Source organism: Pogona vitticeps, chromosome 3 (genome assembly GCF_051106095.1).
Source record: "Pogona vitticeps strain Pit_001003342236 chromosome 3, PviZW2.1, whole genome shotgun sequence".
Lineage (NCBI taxonomy): Eukaryota > Metazoa > Chordata > Lepidosauria > Squamata > Agamidae > Pogona > Pogona vitticeps.
Window position 1 is genome coordinate 221,223,121 of NC_135785.1, and position 16,089 is coordinate 221,239,209.

The 16,089-nt window shown below is 38.1% G+C and overlaps 1 protein-coding gene across 1 annotated transcript in view; it reads right to left on the minus strand.

Annotated features, from left to right (window-relative positions):
• The window catches only part of CRYBG3 (crystallin beta-gamma domain containing 3), a 76,375-nt gene that overhangs the window by 36,086 nt on the left and 24,200 nt on the right, over positions 1-16,089 (minus strand). The window contains exons 4-8 of the mRNA XM_078389825.1: positions 9,497-14,186; positions 7,554-7,601; positions 6,800-6,915; positions 4,481-4,625; positions 930-1,063 (exon numbers count right to left, since the gene is read on the minus strand). Of these exons, the coding sequence (XP_078245951.1) occupies positions 930-1,063; positions 4,481-4,625; positions 6,800-6,915; positions 7,554-7,601; positions 9,497-14,186 (5,133 nt within the window). The remainder of the gene's footprint in view (positions 1-929; positions 1,064-4,480; positions 4,626-6,799; positions 6,916-7,553; positions 7,602-9,496; positions 14,187-16,089) is intronic.

Sequence of the window (16,089 nt, forward strand, 5' to 3'; positions counted from 1 at the left end):
GATGGCTGCAACCTTTTTACAATGTGCATGAATATATATTTTCCTCCAATCTTAATTTAGTTTCAGAGTTTTCGTCTTGAAATTTTTAGTTCCTGCATTGCGGTTTGTTTTTATGCTTTTTTATATTTCTTTTTCTGTCTTAAAATTTGCTTGCAACTAAATCATTAAATGTTACTTTTTGGGGGCATTTCATTTTCTTGGAATTGAATTTTGTTTTCAGGGGGTCATTGGATTTAAGTGTCTTAAATAAATAAATAAATAAATAAATAAATAAATAAATAAATAAATAAATAAATAAATAAATAAATAAATAAATAAATAAATAAATAAAAAGATATCATCACCGCGGGGAGGGGGGCGATGATAACTTCCTCAATGGTTCAAGGGGGCGTTTCTTTCAAAAAGGTTAAGAACCACTGGTTTAGAGGGGAGTTCTTGGCTCAGTTCCTCCATCTTCACTTTCTCTATCCTTCAGCAGTGAATCTCAAGAGAACAAAATCCTACTTGTACATAGATTCTTCATGTAAGGAAGAACCTTGGAAAATCTGGGTTCTTGGAAAATCATGGCAAACAAGGTGCAGAAGCAGTTGATGAAGAGGACAAGGCGGCTTTAAAAGGCCCAACAATACACATCTCAGTGCTGCTACACAAATGTGCAACCATAGTCACACCCAATATGAGAAAAATCTTAGGAAATCGAGTCAGTTCTTGTCAAACCTGTTTGTTTTACACTACTAGCAACAGGAAAGGCCTGCTGAAATGTGGTTATTTGATATTAGGGACAAATTCATTTGAAGGATACGCTTCTAAATTTTATGCCAAAAATTACACATTATTTTGCTTCCTCTTTTAGCTTTAGCCAGAAATTGCTGATGTCTTATTTGCTATGTCATTCCACTGTCCACAGACTTTTTAATATATATACTTACACTCCTGCTTTCACAGAAAGAGCAGGGTTTCTGACTCTTAGTTCCCCTACATCAGTAACTGCACTCTGAATGGAGATAGCAAAACAATCTGAACCATCTTGTGGATAAAGCTGAATCTCAGGCACACTGCAATCCTGTGCAAAAACAACCACAAATCAGACTGTAAGAATATGGCGATTTAAAAAAATCATACTAAAAAGAAAAAAGAGAGCAAGAAAATAAAAAATAAATTATTAGTATCATGCCATAATAAATCTGTTACTCTTTACAGTGTTACAAGCCAATCTGTGGTTTATGGTGCACATTAACATGGCTATATTTCCAGAAATTAAAACAATATATATAATCCAAGGTCCACAAACTCTGATTTCTACCTCTTTTTAACATATCTTTATTTCTAAATTCACTTTATGATTTTCATCACTACCTTTATGCTGAGCTCATAAGCTTGAAGAAAAAAAGAACTTACACAGCTAGAAAGCATGCTCTTTCTAGAAAAGCCTCAACAATTTGACCCTATTTATTTCAGTCTATGAGAGGAGAACATCTAAGTAACTGGAAAGAATTACCAGAGTGCCCCTGAAATCTATTTGAAGCAGACTATTAAGTAACAGTAGACTTAAACTATAGTGATTTAAGCCACCTTTTATACATTGTCTGAAGCACTGGATACTAGTTATTATTGTCACTTAATTCTGCCTAAGGTGAAATTCAACTGGTACTCTAAAATTCCTCTTGGGTAGAGATGCTGAGAAGCTGTCACAGCTGTTGCATGTCATTTGTGTTGATGAGGTGGAAGACAAAGTAGACCATGGTGGACAGAGGTGGGTGACAGGAAGACTTGGGGAAATAAATGAGTATTCATATACACACAGGTGCTGTCACCCATCCTGACTCACCCACATAGGCAGGCACGCATTCAGACATACATGCCCACCCTATTAATTCCCTCCACAACATAACTCAGCTGAGGAGCATAAAAATAGGCTTTCCTTCCACAGGGAAATAATTCCAATCTACTGCTGCTTGCCTCTATGCCTGCATTCAAAAGCTGGTCACAGGGGGCAACTAACTTGTTAAAGCACATGCATTATTTCAATTTCATTTGCCTTCCTCCATCCACACAGTCACACAGAATATGCTGAGGGTTCAGCAGGGAAAAGCGGTGTGTGCGTGTGGTAAGTCAGGAGGAAGGCAAGAATGGGTTGCCTGGGGAAACCCAAATTTCACATGTGTTAGTATTCCATTTGCCCTAACAGACCAGCTGCCACTGATGCCAAGACAGTCTTATTTGCCCCCGACTATGGAATTCTGCTTGCTTTGGAAAGAGTAAACAACTTAGTGACCTCCAGATATTTTATACCAGTGGTCCCCACCTTTTTGACACTAAGGACCAGTTTAGTTGAAGACCATTCTCCCAAGGACTGTATGCATGTGTGTCTGTGTACTTGTTATGCAGTAGGTTTTTGTAGGATAGCTTTGAATGGAAATTACATGTATTGTGTCGGGACAGATGAGCGGCGAGCAGTAGCAGGAGGGGAGCTGCAATTGAAGCTCCGCCTCCTGTTAGAATAGCAGCAGCTTAGAACCTAATAGGGAGTGCAGTTTCCTATTAGATTCTAATGCCACAGGCACAGCTGATCTAGCAGCAGCAGGAGGAGGGGAGTGGGGAGCAAAGTTCTGCCTCCTGTCAGATCAGCAGCGACATTAGAACCTAATAGGAGCACGCTGACAGGAGGCTGAGCTTTGCTCGCCACTCACCACTTGCTCGCCACTCATCTGTCCCGGCAGCCCAGTCCTTCCAAGGCCACAGACCAGTACTGGGGCTGGGGACCCCTGTTTTAGACTACAGCTCTCAAAAGCACAGCTCCTATCCCATGTGGGATATGGCTGATGGGATCTATAGTCTAGAACCCCTGGTCTAACAATTTAAATTTCAGAAACAATGGAAAATTTCTTCTGTGTTTGGGCTAATAGTCAACAACCATGAACAAGCAGACTACATGTGTATGATAACTTAGAAATAATCTGGAATAATTACAGCTCCCTAAATAGGGACTGATCAATAAGATTGCTCGTAAGTATCCATATGCAAGTATGAAAACAGGTTCTAGCATGGTCTCAGTGATCTTTCTACTTTAGCACAAGATCGATGAATCCAACATAACTATCATACCAATTTGCAAGTTATAGGTGCCCATGTTTTACCATATAAAGAAGACAGGCTTGTCTTCTTTATACCGTAAAACCAAAGGCTGGCTGAAATTAAGGCCTAGTTTTCTGAAATTTCTATTCTATACCTACTGATAGAACGCCTCCTCCTAATGAGATGTGCCCACCCTATACAATCTTCCCATGCTGGGCAGTTAATAGTATTGACCCCGAGAGAGGTCTGGAAAGAGAGAATCAAAAACTGGGCCTTCTCGGTGATGGCTCATCAGCTCTGGAATAACCTCCCACCCGAAATTCACCTGCCCCCTTCACTGGGGGTTTTCAAGGAACTGTTAAAAACATGTTTTTTGGGGGGGGGGGGTTGATAGGCCTTTCCGGACCTTACAACACCTTAATAAAGTGATTGGTCTTAAATTTTATTTTATTAGTCCTGCTGTCCTGCTTTTATAATATTTTATATTATTTTAATTAATATTACTTAAAATGTTGCTTGTTTGTCCTTCTTTTAATTTTACAACTATTATGTTTATTGTTTTCAATTGTTCATGTTTAATACGTAAACTGCCCAGAGTGGCCTGACAACCTGACGGGCAGTATAGAAGACAAACAAACAAACAAAGAAGCAAGCAAACAAGAATACTTAGTTTAGTTTTCCATTTAATTTCCTTCACCACTCATTTTTCTGATTTTATATCTCATTTTCTGCTTTTAGTTTTATTTCCTCTTGGCCATACAAAACAGTTCTCCTGAGGAATATTCTCAACATATACTTGTTTAACTTTATCTCTCTATATATTTTTGATTACTACATCACAAACTCTAGTAGTGATTAAATGTTTGACTGGCTCTAATCTCAAGCACTTTAGGTCAGGAAGTTGCTGATCTACATGTTTATTTTTAAAGAACAAGCAGATATGCCAGTTTTAAGTTTTAAGTGCAATAAAAAATCTACTTGAAGGAAAGAACATAAGTTGGCAAAGAGGTCTGATATGGAAGAGAGTGGAAGAAAAATCTGACGTACAGAAATAGAAACAAGTGGTATTGAAAAGCTGAGACAAATAGCTGGATCTATAAGGCTCCCTGTAAAGTTTCAATGATCAGGAAACTGTAGAAAGTAGAAAGAAGATAGAGGCAACAACAAGAATAAGGAGAAAGGCATTTTTGCCAGTGAAAAGAGCATTTGCTTTTTAACACTTAACATAAAAATGTCATGTTCCAACAATTCAATTACAAGTTACAGCAACCTTACTAGAATTTTCAAAGTACATGAGATTTTCAAGGAGTGGTTTATCACAGGGATTTGAACCCAGATCTCCTGAGTCCTAGTCTAACATTTTAGCTGCTACACTACACTGATTCTCTAACAGCAAAGTACACACCTTCATTATTTGTCTGACTGAACCAATGGTGATGTTTCCTTGGTGTTCCTCACAGTGAAGATTCAGGATATCACTTAGCATCTTCTCTCCTTCTTCTAGAATATATTTCTGACCTTGGTATCTTGGTTTTTCATACAAAACCCAGCTATATTAAAAAATATTACAATATAAATAAGCTGCCACACAGTTACCATTGCAACAACTATAACAGAAGCACTTGTTCCTTTTTATTACTCAACATTTTTGTATATACTCTGCCACAAAAGCATTGAAACAAATGCAGAATGAGTGCCCAACTGAATCCTTCCATTTTCTCTCTCACACACAACTTTATAAACAAAATTTTAACACCTTTAACAGCATTAACCCACACTTCATACTAACACTCAGCTCTTACTAATACTCTCACATTTAGTCCCATAAATACACAACAGGAGCTCTTTAGCCAGGAACCAAAAGTTTGTATTTCCATTCATAAATATTCTCTCACATATATCAGTTGTCAGAACTGCTCCTTCTGATATGTATATCTTCCATATCAATCAACCCCAGTAATTTACCGTGCAAGTCAATATACAAAATATATTTGTAGTGTAAAACAGGGGTTTTGCCTGTTGCTAATTCCACTGCTTGGCACAACTCACTCTTTGTCTCTTTTTAAAATGTGTTTTTTTCAGTCCCTTTCTAAACAACAAAACATGTCAAGTGTGTTCCTGAGCAGCTTATTTGACTAATTAAAAGCACTGGGGAAAATATAGTTTTCTAAGCACACTCTATAGATTTGGATTGTTACAGTATTGTTGTATATAGTTTGTCCTTCATTTTCAAAGACAACAATTTCCATGAGATTCACAATTTAGAGAAAAAAGAAGTGAGTGGCTAAGGTTTTGGTGACCATGCAGATGACTAACTAGCGCATCCCATGCCTGGAAGATACAGAAACAGTAGGGTCAAGTTAAAAGATCTTGACTTTATTGGGCTACTGAGATTTTACACCCTTGCCTTTTCATTCTCTTCTTCCTTTGTGCATCCTTGGTTCTTTTTATTTCAAAATGTTCAGCTCCTTGTTTGACAACATTTCACCAGATGTTTTGGTCAAAGGAGACAATTAATATTAAATTCCATCAATATCGTCTTTAGTGCAATGGTTTCCAACTTTGGGTCCCCAGATGTTCTTGGATTACAGCTCTCAAAATCTTGGCGAGCACAACTAGTGGTGAAAGCTTCTGAAAATTTTACACTCAAGAACATCTGCGGACCAGCATTTAGGAAATTTAGCAAAATCCAATGCCATCTGGCATCCTGATGACATGGCCAGTTCAATGAAATTGTCGTTGGTTCAAGAACATAAAAACATTTCTTGCACAACCGTTCTCTAAAAGCATGTATACAGAACATGCTGAGGAAACTATGTAATTAGTGATTGCTGGAGGCTACTCCAGCACTTGTAGTCTATCAGATGTGCTGCATGTGTTTTTGCACAGATTGCAATTTAAGTAAAGAAGCTGAAGAAAAGGTGAGTTTAAAACAGAGAAATACTGATCAGCTGGGGGAACGGCAGCTCCCATCAGGCTCGGGAGAGGGACTTGTAAAGTGGAATGAGAAATGGGATGAATTAATAACTCTCATTGAAAAATGTTTGTCCTGTGAAGCAAACAATGATAATGTTAATAGATGGCCTGATATAACATGTCAGGCCATCTATTTGAAGAACATAACATGTTTCTTTTCTTCTCTCTTTTTTGTATTTATTTATTTATTTTATTTATACCCCGCCCATCTGGTCTTACGACCACTATGGCTATCAACTCTGCTATTTTCTTTAGTCTCTCAAGTTATATATGCTATTTAGATGTTTTCTTACGCAACATTTGTTACATGCTAACCCACAATGGAAAATTATTTCCAAATATATTCACAAACATCAAATGTGATTGATTTTGCCAATTCTTGTAATTAACATCATACATGTTTTTCATTCTTTCAACTGAGTTTTTCTTTCTATTGTTTAGTTAGTAAGACATTATTTTTAACTTAAAGACATGCCAATTTTCAAGACGTTTCTACTCTCTTAGATGACAATCTGCATATATTCAAAAATGCAAATATTCAAACCATTGTATTAAATAAGTATTACTAACTATAGACTCCTCCTTTACAGTCAAAACTGACTACAGTTAAATGGATATTTAAATCTATTCCTGCTGTTAAATATCTGTCAAATATTCCTATTAATATATTATTTTTAAAAAATCAAAGCCAGTGTCATTAATTACAGTAAGCTAGAGGCCTTCAGTTATAAAAATACATGTTTCTTACCATCCTCTAACAACTCTGATCAATACTTCTTTTGACAACACCCATGCTGTAGCATCTACCACATCATGGTAAATTTCATGCTTCTTTATGTTGCCGTAAACACCACAAATAACCATCTGAAATACAATGCAATGACATTAATCAAAGGCTACAATATTTAGTTCCTTAACAAAACCAAAACACTGATGTACATATATTTACATATATGTTCTGCTCCCTGTTTTATGTAGTCAGCACTTTTAATCCATGCAACATACTGTATACTCAACTTGCTTTCAAGTTAAAAGTTTGCAAATGAAGTAAAAAAAATTTTAAAAGTTGTAGTTTTTCAGGTTGTTTGGCTGTGTTCTGGAGGTTTTTCTTCCTAATACTGCAGACAAGGCAGTAATAGTGGTCCGGTGGGCCAGATAGGCGGGGTACAAATCAAACAAACAAATGAACAAACAAACAAACAAACAAACAAACAATACAAACAATAACTCCTGTCCTCTGAAGATGCCGGCCACAGAGACTGGTGAAATGTTACAAAGGAAAACCTCCAGAACATGGCCAAACAGCTCAAAAAACCTACAACAACCATTGAATGTGAAAGCCTTCGGGAATAAATTCAAAAGTATTCTAGCGACCAGGTATGCTAATTACATTCCAGAAAAATGTGGATAGATTTCCACATTCAATAGATTCTCTGAAATGTTTCTGACAAAGAAGTCAATTCTTTATTCATATTCACTTATACAATGAAACGGTTACTCACTTTTCCGGGTCTTGGATTACATTTAAGCCTTTCCCTGTCAACAGGACACTGAAATTATAATGAAGAGGAAATAATTATTTCAGTGCTGCACTACACTAAGTGATATTTTAAGCAGTAGGCCTTTAGAGACATGTTCCTTTAATTGTATAAGCAGGCCTCTTGGGGGAAATAATTGGTAGTGGGTGGATGAAGGCTTATAATTTTTGCATTTCTTGTGTCACGTCTACACTAAAAATCACTGACAGGCGAAACTCACTGATTACTTTTATTTATTCAAAACATTTTCGGCCTGTCCTATCTCACAGGATCTCAGGATGGGTTACAGAGCAGTATAAAACCATTTGAAAACAAGATGTTTAAAACAATTTAAAATGAAACTGTTTAAAATGCAAAATTAAAATGTTCAAACATTAAAACCATTGTAAAACCTAAAAAGGTTACAATCCTCAACCCCCAGTTTCCTCAGGTCACAAGGTACTGCAAAGTGTTAACGTATTTTCTCCTTAAATGACAAGATTCACTATCATGTTCAAAACTCAGATAATATGCTGTGAGATCCTCTTTTTTAACTTTCATCCTTATACACTAGCAGTGAGATCCAGTACTAATAAGCTAGGCTGGAAACAGCCAAAAGTGTCTTCAAACATAAAATTGGTATATTAATTCAAGAAAAACCTAATCTGAATGCTTTGATTAAAGGCAGAAGCTATGCCCTGTGAAAGCATCCTGAGATCAGACTTGAAACCCCTTGCTATAGCCCGAAACTGACTTGATGACACATCGTAAATGATTAATGCATGACATTTCTGTCCCTCCTGTCCCCTTTCCTATATGACAGAAAATGGCAAGAGAGAGATGTGTGTTCTTCACTTCTGGTAATTGAGGTAATCCTCCTTTCATTTTACAAGTCTGTGAAACAAATAATCTCTATACCAGGTGAACTAGATGAATAAACATAACACATAACATTTCTCTTGCTCACTACAGCATGGATAATAGTACTGTATAGTGATACAAGAAATGGACTCCAACAATGTATTCAGCACAAGGATGTGTGCATGTTTCTTTTACTACAGCTGAACTATGGAAGTAATATCACCCCACCAACCATGATGACAGGATTAGTAAACCAAACCAAACCCAATTAAAAATGAAGGCCACATATTTTGGCCAGTATCCTGTTCAATCAACTGCACACATAGTTGTGATGACAGAGACGTCCAGTCACTTTCCTGGTCATGTAAGCTGCTGTGTGACCACACAGGCAACTGGACTTCTCTACACGGCTATACAGTGGACCCTCGACTTACGAAGGTCTCTACTTACAAAAATTTTGAGGTACAAAATGCTCTGGCCGCAAAATTTTGGCTTGACGTGCAGCCGGAGCTTCAACCTACGAAAGGCAGGGGGAAAGGGCAGGAAATTCAAAGCCGCCCCTGCTGCCCTCTGTCTCCCGTCCCCGTTGCCCTCTGCCTCCTGTCCCCACAGGAGGCAGAGGGCACCGTGGACAGGAGACAGAGGACAGCGGAAGGAGTTTTGAAGCCCGGGAAACCGAAAGCCGCTCTGCGCCTGCTGCCGGTTTCGGCTTCCTGGGCTTCGAACCCCCCTCCACTGCCCTCTGTCTCCCATCCCCGGTGCCCTCTGCTTCCCGTTGAGGGCAGTGGAGAGGGTTTTGAAGCCCGGGAAGCCAAAAGCTTGTGGCCACTGTTCTAATACGGATTAATTCTGTAAGTCGAGAGTCCACTGTAGCTGTTTTAGAAACAGAAAACCAACAAAAATATTGAACATAGTCAACCCAAACACACCCACACATTTGAATACAAAAGATTATATCTAAATAAAATGAAGTACATGCTATAGTTTTGTTACACATGTAATTCCATAAATGAAGTTAAATGCATATAGTTTTGTTATATACATGAAGTTGATGAAGAGCATTTTACCCCTTGAGAAGTTGTCAGTTTTTGTAAGCTGCTGTTTTCCGGTTGCTGATCCTTTGGCAGCAAAATGCTTCCAAACTGAGTTTCTTTCTCACCTAAGTAATTTCTCCTACTGTGCAAACGTTCACTATATGCACTTCTGGAAAAAGACTTGATGCTAGAATCAGATTTTTGTAAAAGGTGAGCCGAGTACGTTGATTTAAAAGGTAAGGCCTCTTCTGTGTTAAGAGCTTCACTAGAAAGAAAATGTGAGCATCTAAAAAGCAACTCACTCTGTGTAATGTTTTCTGGGACTGCAGTGCTTGAGTTGTTTGAGTAATGGCTATCAATATAGGCTTCTTCCTCATTCTCCTGGCTGCTACCTTCACATAGTTCCTCCTCCTCCTCTTCATTATAACAGTTACTAGATTTAAGTCGTTCAGATACTGACTGCAGAAGTGATAAAACAGATAAGGATTGGCTCTCTGTGGATTTTTCATTAAGATGACCTCCTGGTGATATGTCAGTGGAATGTATGTCCTCTTGAGAACTATCATCTTCGTATATAGGAGATAAAGAGAAGGGGTAAACTCTGTACCGTTTTGCTTCCACTGTCAGAAATGTTTCTGGACAGGTGTTGTCTAGCATTTTACGTGACTGGTCATTTTCTTTATAACGATGATCAGACTCAAGCTTGCCCTTTCCCGATACACACATTGCAAGCTGCTGATTATTATCCAAGGAATGATCAGGGGGAGATAAAGGATGCTCTGTTTCTTCTGTGGAAATACAGTCACTTTCATTGTAAAGAGCATCTTCATATAAAATTGTGAAGGAAGAATTGCCTTCCCACTCTGCTGGAGGAGAAAAAGTTAAAACCTTTGGGGATTTTGCTTCATCTCTGTCATCATGAACATCCAGATAACTTTCTTTGAAAACATTAGCCATACTAAAATCTTGCCCAGCTACTGCTTCTTCCTCCTGAGCAAAATCTGACTTTGGGCTTGTCTTTGGTGACTGGCTCGCTATAGACAAGTCAGATGCTATGCAAGATTTTTCAACTTTGCTGTAGCCTCCTTCACCAATTATTTCATAACAGCTTTCATGTGATTTCTCTCTTAAAAATGCAGCATCTTTGACTTCTTTGAAAATACATTCAGGATGAACTTTCCTCATATTATCTCCAAGGGAACCTATAGGTACATATTCATCTTTGGCTTTGCCTGAGGTGCAGGTATATGTCTCAGAATCTGAGGTGCAAGATGTCACACTGACTGACACCAAGGGGCAAGATAACAACTGTTCTTCTGTAATAACCACCTTTCCATTTATTGAACATGTAGAAATCTTAGATTTATTATCAGCAGTCCAGTTACCAATGTTGTCACCAGCATCTGTCCTATGTGTAATGTAATTGATATCTTTAGTATTTTTGTTATTATCTACTTCCGTATGACTGGGTTCTACTGCAACTATAGGGCCAAGCTGCTCATCTCCATTTGTCTGGCATGGAAAAACATTGTTTGGTATTATTTCTTGATCTTTGCTTTCTTCTTTCAAAGGTGTGAAGGAGCTTGCTACCTTACCCTGACCTATTAGTCTAGGAACTGCATCAGAGGATACTGAACAACATTCATCTGTTAATTCCCTGACTGTTTTAAGTTCCTCTGATACTTTGGTCTTAGACCCAAGACCTGAATTCTGAGAAACAGTCTTACTCAGATTTTCCTCGTGATTACACATCAGATTTTGTTTGGCTGCATTAATAACTTCCTCAACTATTTCTTTTGCTATTAGAGCTAGGTCAATTTCATCAGTAATGCCAAATGACATCCTTTTATCTGTGCCAAGTGTCTCTTCCCCTTTAACTCCAGCAAGCTTTCTGATACAACTTTCATTAACATGTATTAAAGCTGAGTTCCTTGATGGGATTTCTTTTGATTTTGACAGCATTTTTCTAGTTTTCTGATCTTTTTGAAGGCTGGGTTCTAATAAATTGTCCTTAATGTCATTAGTCTGGCAGACACCAGCTGTTTGCTTTGATCTTAATTCTTCGATGGCTAAATGCAGAACTGCATCAACCAGTTCATCAGCTATTTTAAACAAAACAGTTAAGTCTGGAGATCTATTTTGCACTCGCTTTTCTGTTTCAACATCTTTCAATGTTTTCTCGAAGAAGAGGCCATTTAATTCTGCAGACAAGGCAGTAACTGCTGGATTGTCCATTTCAGCAGGGTTTTTTGAAGTAGTCCCCGCAAGAGAGTGAAGGCTTGGTTGCCCTGAGGATGTTTCTTGAACATCTTTGCTTTCCTGTGTTCTGGAAGATACTCCTAAGACTGCTTTCACAGGTTCTACATCTGTCACATTATAGGCAACTGGCTGTAATAATGGAGACAGGTAAGCATGTTCAGAAGGTGATTCAGGGGGCAAAAAGTTTGATTCACGTTTAAGTGAAATCTGGCCTGCAAAATTTTCAGACTTAATAGGAAGAAAATTAATTTTGTGCAAGAAAACAACATCTGTTGTTTCACCAACAGGCGAACAACATTTTGAGGTATCTTCAGAGCAAGTAGCAGAGGAAGAAGTCTTTTCAACTGCAGAAATGGGAAGGTCTTCTTTTGCCAAAACTGATTTGGAGTGCACTGGACAAGATTCAGTTTTGTTGTCTCTTTCTTCAGAGCATGACCAAATCTCACATCTAGTGTCACTTATTTCAGCAGGGTCAGAGTGAATATTATTTTTAACGGTATTGCCAGCTTCCAGGGACGCATTAGAAAAACAAATTAGATTTTCAGATTCAGCAGCAGAAAGAGGACACAAGAATCCAGAGACTTTTGAATGAGGTACGTTTTCAAGAGGAGAGACTCTGCTACAGTTAGACTCTGCAGAACCAACTACTGCTGGGGCTCTCAAAGACTGCTTAATGTTTTCTTGTTTATCAGTCAGAGAACCTGAAGCCTCCAACAAACTCTGTTTTTCATAATTAGGCACAATTTTAGGCACAGTGTCCAAATGCATGTTATCTTCAAAGATGAAAGAATTAGCAACAAAATCTGTTAATGAAGGAGAATTAAAAATAGGTGCGGTGTTATTCTTTTCTAGATTTATATCAGGAAGAGAATCCTTGGGAAGGCATATGTCTGTAGGAGACACTGTGGTGACATCTTCAGTTTCAAGAGCAGGAAGAATTATTTTACTTTCCAAATGATTTCTCATTTCATTGAATAGTGGAACATTTGTTTCTGCAGATTTAGCCAAGCTATTTAGTGGTGAAAAAATATGTTTGGGTGTAGTAGCAGTTCCTGTGTTGTTTTCCAGTTGAAGAAGAACTTTTAAACTGCCTGATGTTTTGACCAGAATGTCAGCTTCATCTCTCTTGGCAAAATGATGGCAGCTGTCATCTTTAGCTTCAGAGCTTCGAATGACCCCATCTACTGGCACCACAGTTAAGTCAGGAGAACATGCTACCTGGGATTCCATATTGTTATATTCAACAACTAACAGACAAGTGTTTGTATTGTTTATCTCTGTAGCATCAAGCGGAACCTCTGTCATCCCAACGTGACCAAACTCCATAGCAGGCACACACAAATTTCTTATGGCAGCATCATTAATTTCAGTTTCGGAAATCACTGAAAAGTTAGAATTGTTCTGCATACCAGCATGCATCGGTAACCCAGTGCTATTTTCACTCTCTGTGCCATTCTTGTTGAATGTGCCTCTATCTGTAACAATGTCTGTGGGTTCCGCTGGGGTATTCACATCAACCTTTAATGTGACTTCTTTGCATTCTGAATTTTGCAGAAGTACTGGAAGTTCATCTTGTAAAATAACTTGATAGTTTTGTTCCTTGTGTTCAGTTTTTACATTTTTGTGTGTATCTTCCTTTATATTTACCACTTGGTCAACTGCTTCACCCTTCGAAACAGTATTATTCAAACTACATACTTGGCTAGGTGATTTTGATTTGAATTCCTCAGTCCAACTATAAGCAGAAGATTTATCTTCCAGCAATGGTTGCTCATTATCAGTTGAGTGTACACTGGGATGAAATGAAAATTCATGTTGTGTTGTTTCTTTTCTTTCTTTGTTAGAAAAAGCACAAATATGCATTGCTTTTTGAGAGCCAACAATGGCAGCACTGTTTGACTGGAGCTGCATTTGTATTTCTCCTAACATCTTCTCTCCCTCTCCAAGCAATCTGCTGTTTTCTGAATTCATTTTAACAGGATCTCTATTTTGGCAACTGGAATTGGCTTCCTTTGGTAGCAATACTGGCTCCAGAAAAAGGTTCCTATTACCTTCTGGGGTGTTGGAAACCAATGAATGTTTCACAGAAACTAGTTCTTCAATGCAATTTTTGATGGTTTCCATTTCTGTCATGAAAGTACTTTTGTTTTTCAGTTCTCTGTGTTCACCACTATCCAAGATATCCTTGGAACTTCCTTCCAAGTCCATTTCTGCCAAAGATATGTTTACTTGTAAATCCTTTTTGTCATCCTCACTTTCTGGGTTTGTTTTTATTGTAATTTCTGAGTTCGGAAAGTTTGCAGTCTGATTTTCCTTGATCTCAGTAGTAGAACTGTTAATGCTGGTTAGGTTTCCTTCTTCTTGCTCCAATTCTGCTTGCTTCTTAAGCAGCTGTTTAATCCTTGTAGACCCTCGATAAGTAGCATATGTAACTGAAGGTGCACCCAGGTCACATGTTGTTTTTCTGGAACGAAAGGGATAGCATTATTGGCACATTAGCAAACATTCCTTGGTGCGCTCAACCAAGCAGTTTTAAAGGAGGCACAAATATAAATAATTCAGTCCCCATAGTACTGCAATCATTAATGTAGTGATTTAAAAAAAACAGATTTGAGGCACACTTTGAGGAGTATTTCTGTCTAGGTAGGGCTAGGATCTGGTTAAATGCAAGCTATATGCAAGATCTGGTTAAATCCTAGTCCAATAACATCTGTCATGTTATTTTTGTCCCTACCACTGAAGATTGATGACATGTATGTAAACATGCATGCCACATTCTTCTATAATTTTAGCTGAATGCAGAAACTGCCTTCACAGAAAATATTGTGCAGCAGATATGAAAAGGGCTACTTATAGTTTTGATCTCTGTGATGCTCATTCAAGATGCACCTAAATGTATAACTGTGATGAATAAAGGGCAATTTCAAAATGAAATGGAGGAAAGAGATGGCTATGGGCAATCTCAACATTTTACCCTTGTTAGAAGAAGAGTTACTGAAACTGTGGAAAAGGATGACAGTTTCACAATGGAGTTATTCAATCAACCCATGTGCACAAGCTTTACAGATTAACCTATTATTTCAGTGTGCAAGAAGCAATCAGAATGTCAATTCAGAACACCTAACACGTTTTCAGTGACCCACAGTGAGGTGTCCAGCTTTATTAAGGCTATGGGGAAACTACTGCTTTTCTGTTATGGATACCTGTCTCTTGGATGGAATAATCAGAAGCACCCACACCTTATTTTTACAGTTAAATGTAATTTTAATGCATGAACTGAAGCAACTTACCTTTTCACTCTGAAGGTAAAATGTATTTTAGAAGTCTAAAACTATTCTAGACATAGAAACCTAAAGTAAATATGATACATTCTCTCTGCACATATAAAAACCCTAGTGCAGCTAATGGGAGTCACAGAGATACAGCTGGGACAGATTATCTGTATATAATTCAGGTGCCATTCTTAGTCTCTGGAGAAAAAGAAAGCAAATCATATATTCCAACAGCTCCATCTGTCTACACACTCTACTGCCTACACATTAAGAATTCTACGGTCAACATTTTGCCACTGCTGTGAAGGTCATAGCAGTGCTCAAGGCTAACAGTAGAGGGAGAGTAACAGCCGTTAAATGAAACGTTTTAAAAACAAGGTATCAAACTACTGAGTTATATTTTCTAGACATTTTTGAAATAATAATTCAGTTTACAACTAATAGTTTAAGTATTGTTTTAAGGTACATGAAACATACATGAAACATTGTGACCAGACATCATTTATTTCATTCTAGTAGCACTTTTTGTTTTGTAACATATGAAATTAAGGTGTTTCTCTTTACAGTACATCAACAGCACTCAATCCACTGAATTTTAAGTAATGGGAAGTTTTGGAAAATACATTTTGATCAACTGCATTAAAATAAAACTAAGCCTATGAAAAGTCAAACATTACCACAGTATATTGGTTTAATTCTGAGCACTTTTCCCTATGAAGTAGTAAACGTGGGAACTTCGTATTCATCTCCCAAGAGAGATAAATACGAAGTCTGCCAATACAGATGTTGTGACAGTTCTTCCCTGCCCCCCGGAACCAGCCCAGTCCACTTACCAGGCTCTTCAGTGCACATACACCTGGCAGTAGGGACATCACACCAACTGCAGAGTTAGTCCTGCAGGCACTGCCTTGCCTCTTCCCACAGCTGGCCATTCAAGTGAGGAGGTGGGAAGACAAGTCTCCCCGCTAAGCTGAATGGTCAGCTGAGGGGACAGGTGGGGAAGCACCAGCAGAACTACATCTGTGAGTGGTGTGATGTTGTTGCCACTAGTGCGCATTTGCACAGAGGAGCAGTAAGTGGACCAGGCTGGTTCTG